At 35.4% G+C, this 10,643-nt stretch overlaps 1 protein-coding gene across 1 annotated transcript; it reads right to left on the bottom strand.

Annotated features, from left to right (window-relative positions):
• Positions 1–711: 711 nt before the first annotated feature.
• Positions 712–10,001, bottom strand: LOC147408208 (phragmoplastin DRP1E-like). Its single transcript, XM_086437094.1, has 15 exons — positions 9,682–10,001; positions 9,510–9,573; positions 9,305–9,412; positions 7,515–7,616; positions 6,082–6,132; positions 5,896–5,957; positions 4,655–4,745; positions 4,462–4,526; positions 3,715–3,909; positions 3,494–3,613; positions 3,333–3,403; positions 2,185–2,410; positions 1,603–1,653; positions 1,163–1,531; positions 712–1,035 (listed from the first exon to the last, which is right to left on the bottom strand). Exons 1-15 carry the CDS (start codon positions 9,817–9,819, stop codon positions 907–909), a joined length of 1,842 nt encoding a protein of 613 aa, XP_086293220.1. The 5' UTR covers positions 9,820–10,001; the 3' UTR covers positions 712–906.
• Positions 10,002–10,643: the final 642 nt, after the last annotated feature.

Genomic DNA, 10,643 nt, shown 5'->3' with positions numbered 1-10,643 from the left:
ATAGTAATATTTGAGAATTGCAATTATGAAATCAAATCAAGCAATTCAACATGATTGGACTAGCCCTTTGGCTCGTATCATAATTTAAAATGGGGAGGAAGGGAAGAGTTACCACAAAAACAAAAACAAAAAAATTGCAATGAATCATCTTATTAGTGGGTTGGTCGTATGGTGAAATACCAATTTTGCCACTTGTTAATTATTTATTGTTTTAAAAAATAAACAATTACCACAATAGTTAAAAAAATGTGATTGCCAGAATTGGTTGGTGGGGGGAGCGGGGAATTGTAGTTGATGGTAGGTTTAAGAGCTTGAAGATGAGTGGTTTTGGGAAGAAAATTAAAGGGTTTTTGGCTAGAGGTTGAAGAAAAAGGCATTCAAAGCGTTTCTCTCAAGTCTGAGAAAATACCCAAATCCAGGAAGCAATGCCATCAATTTAGGAAAAAAAAAAATTGAGGTTCTCAAATATTCACACATCACCTGTATAGGCTGCTCCAAGATTCATCAAATGAGATTTTTTTGACAGTTTTGTTCCAATGATTCAACAAATGCATTTGCCCAAGAGCCCAAGTGGTGATTAATTTCAAGATATCACCGTACCCACACTGACCGACACCAAGGGCCAATCCACAACCTAATGATCAAACAAATTGAGATCCTTTCGTCCACGAGGGCACTAGCACAGATCAAATCAAGGTAAGGCCATCCGAGTAAAGAACAAATGCTTTTTTCATTAGGGAGTCCAATGTATTTCAAAAAAAATATGCAAAAATGCAGGGGAGGAACATCATATATATAAACTAATACAACAAAGAATCTGAATCGTCACAAACCAACAAAATCGGTGGGATGTAGCAGGCCAATCATCACTCTTATCTAGATAGCAACTCTATACTTCGATTGATCTCATCGGGCCCACGACACTGAATCAATCTCATCCCTTGCTGACTTGTATAGTTCAAGCCTCTTCGCACATTGCAGCCTCCGCTCCATCAATGCTGGGTCTTCATCCAACAACTGTCCAAGCTGCTTCCCCTGCCAGATAACATTCCAAAAATAATCACCAAATTAATTATTATTCAGAACCTATATTGCCAATTAACATTTTTTTAACACACCAATTGATGAAATTATATTCAGTGCCATTGGTTAGTGAGTGTACCTCTTTCTTTCCAATTTGTATATAAAAGTGATCAAGTAAAGACCGCTTTGCCTCACGAACTTGACAATGAACCACCGATTTTGGAATATTGTTCTTAAGAGTCTCAGACACCATACCCACATAAGAAGAAACAGTTGAAGCAATCCTCCTGAAGTGACCTTCTGCGTATCGGTCAATGGTGGGAGTAGCTGGATTGCCCCCCTTCTCTACTTCCTGAGGAAGTTTCCGGAAGAAATCCACAGTCAAATATGAAGATTCCATCTCCACCAGTCGTAACGCTGTCTTGCGACTGTCTTCACGAAACCTCTCCAAGGCTTCATAGCCAGCAGCTGCTATTTCAGCCTGAAGTGTTGGGAATCGCTTCAACTCCTGTCCCATACAGAAATATCAGTCTATATTCCTTTACTTCCAGATGTAATTTGAGTTCCTAGATATCTCACCTGAGTCTCTCCAATTGACTTCCTCACTAATTCCTTCAGTACAAAGTGGACCTGCAAAAGGGTTTTATTGGTTTAGTAGAAATTCAATCACTTTTAGTCCACCATTAGAAATTTTGCTCCTAAGGTAGTGAGCTCAGAACAAATTTGTCACCCTGAAGCCACAACATTTAAGCTACTCCATAAGAGAAAACAGTATTGACCGTTGGCAATTTTAGCTTCATTGTTTCTGTGGAGCAAGTTATTTAAAGAGTTTACGGGTCGTTTCTTTGAGGATTTTCTTGTAAGGCAGGATAGGGCTTGTAGTTTAGCCATGGAGTAGTCCTTGTGGCTTGGGATTTTCCTGTTTTTTCCCCCCCAATTAGGATTGGTTGTCTCTTTGTACTTTCCTGGTTGGTCATCTTGACCTCTGTTTTTCTAATGAAATTATCTTTTCCTATAAAATAAAATAAAAAAAAGAAAACAGTCTTGCCCCATGAAAAGGGGTCAGACTAAATACCACAAGTAATGTTATTTTCTCATTCGGGTATAAACCACTCGTAATAATCTTTATAATGAGAAGAAATTGAATAAAAGAATAATTACTGCATCCACTGAAGCTTCAGCTGGGCCTCTGAAATAACCAAGGGCTCCCTCAATGAGACGCCGATAACCTTGCTCAGGAGCAATCAAATGGGGTTGGTAACCGTCAGCCTCAGAAATCACTTTCTTTACATTATGTATAGAGAGATGTCGATCAATTGGAAGCTTCCTCAAAGCAGCGGGGAGTTGGTTGTCAAAAACTCCATATATTCGATCACCACCAGGTCGCCTGCACTCAGGAAGAGATCATTTGAAATTGAAGCATAGTTTGAAACTGTAGATACATGAACCAGGATAGTCCAAATTGTGCAATTCTTCTTGCAAATGCTAATATATATGGATGAGAGCAAGTAAGACCAGAATCCACCAACTCTAATGGAATTTAAGTAAATGAACCAAGCATTCCATAAGGTAATATTAAGATATAGATTGGTATTTCAGATCAAAAGAGAACCAGGGTGCAAATTGCTGGATCTTTAGGGCTCATACATCAAAGAAACAATCAATCTAGAAGACCAATGGTGCTCATCCATGCCTTCCCTATCCAAATTATTTTTAGTCAGGAGAATGAATCCTCTTTCTGAGTCCTGACAACACCCATATCTAAAGCTATATGTCCAGTCAATACACGTGTATGACCCGTGTATTGACCCGAACATTGAATATATGTGTTCCAAATGTCTGACAGTTATCTGTGTAATGGACATTGACCCATACCGATGCTCCAAAATTACATGTGTTGACTGACGTATACTCCAAAACAACTTTAGTTCATGTCCAAAAATAAAAATAAAAAGAAGAGAGAAAGAAAGAGTGAAAGAAATGTTTTTAGATAAGCCGATATAAATAAAAATCATATAAACAACATATACACACCAGCAGACAACAAATTCTTTAAATAAATTAAGATCTTTCTGAAAAAGTTGTTGGCATGCGTCTAACATGTGACATAAATTTCATATGAAGGTACTGGAAAATGGAGTCTCCTTATATGAATGTATATAGGTGCACCTATTGGCTGGGTGTATGCATGTAAATGATAGATGGATGGATGGATGCAATTTTGGTTTTTACACATGCAATTGATAAAAAAAAGCTTTATAGAAAGAAAATTGGGAGAGGGGAACAAAAGAAGGCAACAAAGTCTTTACCCTCCATCCAGATGCTCCTTGAAAATCCGATCAAATGCCCGGCAAAGTTCTAAGATTGTGTACAACTGAGCCTGAAAGGTACAAATATAACAAACTACATTATGAGCATAAACAATAGTATATCCCACCTAGAAGTAAATAAGAGATGTACAAGATCTCACCCCTGCATCAATAGCAACAGGCCTACCAATGTGGTCCATCTCAGATTCAAGGTCATCAATGGTTTTGTTAATCAAGGATGTGATACTTGGTATACGAGCCCTAATCACTGACTCCAAGTGCTGAAACCATAGTCACCCATTAGAAGACCAACATCCTCAAAAAATAAAATAATAAAAATGATCAAAAACCTAAATTTAAAATAAGATAATATAGATTTTACCTTAGAAAGAAGTTTTGCAAGATATTCTGAACCCATTTTACTTGCTAAGTGTCCATAATCAGGACTAGATGCAAAATACTCACGCTCTCTACGCCGTGCAACAATCATGTCGACGTTTTTATTGATATCCGCTTGGGAACGGTTCACAATTCCAACCCAAGGATGTTGCAATCGATAAGATCGTCCTTCAAGAACCTTTCAGCAATAGAAAAGACAATTCAGATTAAACCAAACAAGAAAATTGATTCAGGGAAATCATGAGCCATCATTGATGATTGCTCATTTACTCATCCTCAAAGATGTTGCTCTTTTTATATGAGAGAGTACCTTTGCCAACCCAACATATGACAAAACAAACTCTCAGAAGAATTGAATCCACAATTTTCTAGCCAAAGCTTTAACACATTTCAAAGCTAAGAAATCTCTACTAAAGACAAGTGATGAATGGGAAAATGATCTCCTCAAACCACTGACATTCAAAGTCAAGTGTTGATTTTTTTACGAGGATGTTAAAAACCATCCATTGACTCATCTCCATGAGGCTCTATCAGGGCGTGTGAATTTGGACTTCAAATTTCCAGACTTCTGTGGATCCGATGCATGCACACATGCATGGGAAACACGTAAAAGATATTTATGAAAGACTTAGCCTATAATGATTTTTTTTTGCGGGCAATAATAAATTTTTATATTCCAGTTTTGTTTAGTTCATCATGAGCACAGTAAGAAAGTAGCATGAATACTTACATCAAGCGCATTTGTTCCCTTATCCATCAAATCTAGCTTTGTCAACACGCCAAATGTCCTTTCACCTATGACAAACAGAAAACTTCGATCAATTACACGGTTACAGAAAGACTACAATGATGTAATAATAAAGAGGTAAATAAATGAATACTTACCCCTAATTTAGTAATGAGAAACTATTAACAGAAAGTACCTGCTGGATCAACTTCTCTGGCGAGTTTGATAGCATCAGATGTAGCGATATCTTGATTGGCTGGAGATATCGCTAGTATGATGGAGTTAGGCTACAAAAATTTTATAATAAAAATTAGAATGACAAAATGAAGTGAAGACTTCAAAAAGAAAAGTAGCCAAAGGCACGTACAGTAATGAAGTAGAGGATAGTTCTTAAAGCAAAGAAAAAAATATCATTGGAGCAAATATTATTGAAATAATAAAAAAGAAAAAGAACCTCACGAATGTATCAACAGTTTATCAGATACTAGTTCAATCCAATATCCAACACACTCAAAGTGAAGAGCGTCAGAAAACAACAGACAAGTTTGTCGCCTTCCTTAAATACAATGAGAAGAAAATTACTCTTTTGAGATCTTTGGTACCAACAGGGAGCAGGGATATTTTAGAAAAACAAAAGACAAGCAGAACAGGTTGAGGAAAATGGTGATGAACAAGCAGAAGAAATTGAACTTGATGCAGGTGAAAGCCTGAGGTTCGGTAGCTGCAGAGATGAGTCTTTATTTTGTATAATAGAATTGCGGCACTTTATATGATAAAATGCTTCAACCATAAGACTACTGGATAAGCAAAGACAACAATTAATTCAAAGGGGAATGACAAGTTTCTATGCTAGGATAGAAGCCCATAATTTAAAATAATAATAATCACTCTACTAGAAAGAACTTTATACGATCAACCACTAAAATCTCAAATAACATTGTTCTCAAGCTCCTGTGATGGGGGCGTAGGGGAGCGTATGTATGTCAGAGGGGGGGCGTCAGAAAATCATTATTCTTTAAATTATACACACTGCAAGGATTGTGATTCCTTCTGCTTTTAATAAACTATAAGAGAAAATAATATAAACACAAACTATATCACACCTAAAAATTCATCCAGTAAGTTGATTAAAAAGAATGAATAAGCAATTGTTAACAAATAGTATATATAGTGTAAGTATGGTTCGCTCTTATTGCACAAAACTGTTCAATATGAACAATGTAATTAATAAACGATTCAATTTCCATTGAATCATATTTGAAAAATCAAGGCAGAGCAAGCATACATAAGTTTTCCAACAGTACACTAAAAAATGGTTGAAATTTATCAAAGGTCTCAATTTTGTACTATTAATAATTCCAACATTGAAATGCAATGGATCTTAGAGGAGTTAAAGACAGCACCAATCCTTGCTGTACATAGATATTTGGGCATTACCTTCTCAACGTAAGAGCGAACCATATTTTCGATGTCTTCAACAATACTTTCCTGTTGTCCCTCTTCACAAAAAAAAAAAAAAAAAAAAATGCCTTGTTTAATTTATAAATTACAACAAAAAATAATAATTAAAAAGAAACTACGAAAAAAATCCAACCAATAGAAATAGCAAGTTGAGGTAGTTACCAATAGCAACCTTTGTCAGACCAGGCAGATCTATCAATGTTAAGTTGACAACTGCCAAATGAAGTAACAAACCAATAAATAGACTCAAACAAAAGCACATTAGATTGGTATCATTATTGAGCAAAGAAGAAATCTAGGTCAAAAATTGGCAAATCAAATAAGCTTTGTACTATACAGAGCAGAAGCAATGATACAAAACAAAAGGAGCAAGCAAATTAAAGAAACAGGTTAGACAAAACTAAGGGTGAAGGACCACCAAACTGATTGTGAACCATGAAGTCATTCCAACAAAAAATCATTGCAAGTATTAATTGAGTAATAAAAAATAACTTCATATTCTGTGGATTTTCCAGAAAAAGCATTCCTACGACATAAAGCTGCAAGCTTTTATTTAAATAGTTCATGTAGTAAAAATGATTTAGATGCTGATGATTTCCCATAAGAAGAATATTATGACCACCATTAAACTCAGAATCTAGGACCTGATACCCTAGGTGCCACAATATTCTTATAATTGGTTGCTTAGAAAATGATCTCAAATTATCATGTGTAACATCAAAGAAACAGAAATGAAGATAAAAACCTCAACTTCAGCAATGATAGGACATCATAGGCCTACATGGCCAGACTGTTTAAATTTAGGCTAGATTCTATTTTTTTATCTTTTATAGACAGACTAGATTCTAATTTTCTGTTTATTTAATGCGTGGGCCCATGGACCAGTTTTATTGGAGTTTTATGTGTTTTCTATTTTATTTTTTGTTTTTATAGGCCTTTGATTAGTGTGCATGCCAGATTTATTAGAGTTTTTACTTTAATGTGTGTCCCATGTTTTAAGTAGGGGTACTTAGGGTAGTTCACATTTTTAATAGGGTTTTTAGGAGAAATTTTAAATTTTGGCCTTTGATTTTGATGATTGAGATTAGATTTAGGGTCAAGGGAGTTTTATAAATACTGCTTTTGAGTTAATTATTGAGCAGCCATTGAATGAAGTTCACAACCCCTCTATGAGAGGAACCCACTCAAGAAAACAACATTTATTAGATAACTCTTACTTGTGCCCTATGGCTTCAACTTGAAGCCAACAACGTCAAAACCAAGGTTTAAAATCTCTTTCCAAGGCAATATGTTGGTCAAGAGAAAAACCGACACAATATATCAATTGCAAATTCTGACAAAATCCGAAACATTGCATGTTTCATTCCAGTCTCAGCAAAAACTGGAAAATTCTACCAAAGCATTTAGAAATAGAAACAAAATATTGAGCCATGATCATCACCACATGTTGAATTGATCACAAAAAACAATGATGATAATGAATTCCCAAACAAAACATGGATGCCCACAAGGTGGTAAACAAGTCACTGTATGAGATAAAAACTGCATCGTAGGCATAAAAAATATCAAGACAGAAGGTTTGATAATATACAAACCATTTGGAGAGTAAATGCTGAGATGAATAGGAATTGTAGAAATCTGTTTTGACCTCCCTGTCATTCTATCAGTTTCATCCTGAATTTCCTTGCGTACCATGGCTACACATACAAATGAGACAATCATTTAGTCTAATGCAATTACTGCATTTCCCTTTGAAATAAAGGAAAATGAGTCCAATGCAATGACTGTACATTGCCAGAACTAATAAAGACATAAATTGATATCAAATAGTCATTATAAAAAACATGCAGGATTATAACTCGATAAATTGAGAGTGAACATTATACTATATAGGAAAAAGAGGATTATTTTTTTTATTATAAGTGAAGAATATATCAGAGTGGAATTGTACTATAGTTTAGTGGGTATAGCAGACCTGCTTAAAGACTAATGCCAAGGGCCTAATAAATTAACTATTTACCATTTTCCTTTGCAATAGTTTTTTTTAATCTAAATACAAAATCATAAAATAAAGTAAAAAAGCCTTAATAGCATTTCCAATCTGGTCCGAGGAGCGATGGAATAGTTCTACCATAGAAGAAACAATATCAACAACTATAAGGAAGAGAGTGGTAAGAAGATAACTATGTAAATCATGGAAGAAAGAGCGATAGAACTTTTGAAGAATCAATCAACTCCCCGCATGCTTGGTAGAATAAACTAATACTACTAAAAAGAGAAGATGAAGTTGCTCAAACCCAGGAAGAGCTTCAAAACTTCAAAAATGATTTCTATATTATCAAATTTTATATGGATTCTCAATTCTCAATACTACAATTTTAATTATAGATTTTACATCCACCAAACAAGTTCCATCTAGTACTCTCAACTTTCAATAATTCTTTTTATCATTCACATTTGGAAATGAGCACCTAATGATACGTCTCAATTACTAAACAGGAACCCCACAAAAATTTTAACTCCAAACTTCCAATGCGAGCTTGGATCCCTCAAAGCCCTCTTTCCTTGTCAAATTAAAGGTAGTGCATCCAGTGTAAGAATTTTTTTTTTTGTACAATGCTATGCATGTACGTGTTGCAACTAGAAAGTGTGCTACTTCTACTACATACACCAACAAGTATAGCGCTAGTAAGATAGACTCTTACGGTATAGAGTATCATAAATGGAGTTTTTTGGTCCGTTGCCAAGTTTGAACTAACCCAGATTTAAAGGTTAAACAAAATCATTATGGAGTCCTAGTAGACCCAGGTATATATGCCCAATTTGTAACCTAGCCTTAAAAAGCCCACTTAGTTTTTCTTTGCATCTATGTAACATTGAATTTTCAAAGGAAAAGGGAAAGGGCAAGCTAGGTCCCAATATCTCGGTCCATTGAGAAATTCCTTTATTCAGGGTCCAATCCTCCTATTGATCATGGTTTTTTCAATTGACTCATGGCATCCACCGAGACCGATATGACTTGGATGAGCCAAATTTTTACAGAATGATTTAAATGTTCTTTCTAAACTAAACCCGATCTATAGCAGTCTGATTTGGCCAGGTTTTCAAAAAATTGGCCAAGAGCTTTAAAATCTCGGACAAGAATATTCAGATCTTGAATGATTCATTAGGATGACCAAATCAGAATGGAGATCTAAATGGGATGCCCCGGACACCAACATGACTCAACCCATGTGGCCGATTCACATTTTTTAGCTTTAGCAGATACTAAACAATTCATGAATTTCAGAACAGAGACAAAGTGGAATACCTCAAATCATCAATAGAAATATCATAGACAAATAAAACAACCAAGATGAAATTTTTTGAACCGAAACCGACGTACCAAAGTCAGTAAATCTCCTCTTCGGCAAATGAAGAAACTCTGCGTACTCCTGCTGCCCCTCATCCGTCTTATGAAGCTGCAACACCAAAGGCCGCCTCGTAACAATTCCTGCAAAATTCAAATAGCAAATTAAATAAAAAAATCATAAAAAGATCAAAAAAAAAATTTTAAAAATTAAAGAGAAATTAAAACTTGATATCCAAACCAGATCCTCTAGGAAGAAAATCGCGCCCAACAATACTCTCCAAAACCGAAGATTTCCCAGAACTCTGCTCTCACATAGCAAAAATTCAGTCAAAATTCAAATTCGACGAAGAAGATACAGAGATCAGTGATCACAAACGAATAGATCAAATAAAAAAGAGAGATCGAACGACCTGTCCTCCAACAACGGCAACTGAAGGAAGAGCTTCCCATAGAGTCGGCAACGCGTTATCACCGCCATGGTCACCAAGAACCGTACAAGCTCTCTGGATTCTGTTAACTAGACCGATCAAACTCTCCATGGTCGTCATCTCTTCGAAACCCTTACCCTAGCTTCTGGTCTGTAAATCCGATCGAGATCGAGATCGAGAGATGAAAGTTTCCTTTGCAGTTGGAAGGTTCGCTTTTCTTTAATTCTGACGTTTTGTTTCTGTAGATTTTTGGATGCCTATAAGGTGCCACGTGTGCGCTTTCGATTGTGTCAATTTTTGAAACTTTGAAACTTGAACGCGGCTGGCGGACTTTCCCTATATTTCTTGCGGAGCTTCTCCGTTTCTCCACACGAGTTCAAATTTGATGCGGAATCCTCTCATCAAAGCTATACGAAAGTTGCCAGAGAATGACACGTTTAAGAAATCTAATTTGCTATTTTATTAAAATATCATCTAAAATGCCTTAAAAGAGTGCTACTTTGGGCCACTAAACATACAGGAGGATCTCCACAGAACCATTAACTTGATTGGTAACTATATTTGTAATTTTTCTTGGTTGATTCTAGAATATTGGTATTCTAAGATTTGTTTTTTTCCTTTACAAATTTAATATGAGATGATGTTAGGGGACCCAATGGGGTGCCATGATGAATTTTTAGATGCACATCAAACTTTTCATGTTATTAAGGAAATAACAAGAAATAATTAGTAGAAAGTTATGTACTGTTTTAATTCAAATAAGTTACCATGATTTTCATTGGAAATACAATTTATAGAGGTGTGATTCCTAGCCAAAAAAGTAATCTAATTCAAATAGAGTTAATTTTATTAAAAATGTCAAAAATATACCTCTTAAAAATAATGAAACTTCACATGGCAACCATGAAAAATATATGACAAAAAAGAACAAGTACATAACCATG

This window comes from Akebia trifoliata, chromosome 3 (genome assembly GCF_017979445.1).
Source record: "Akebia trifoliata isolate Shusen 1 chromosome 3, ASM1797944v1, whole genome shotgun sequence".
NCBI classification, from domain to species: domain Eukaryota; kingdom Viridiplantae; phylum Streptophyta; class Magnoliopsida; order Ranunculales; family Lardizabalaceae; genus Akebia; species Akebia trifoliata.
The sequence above is the reverse complement of the archived record's forward strand: the minus strand, read 5'-3'. Positions and strand labels throughout refer to the sequence as shown.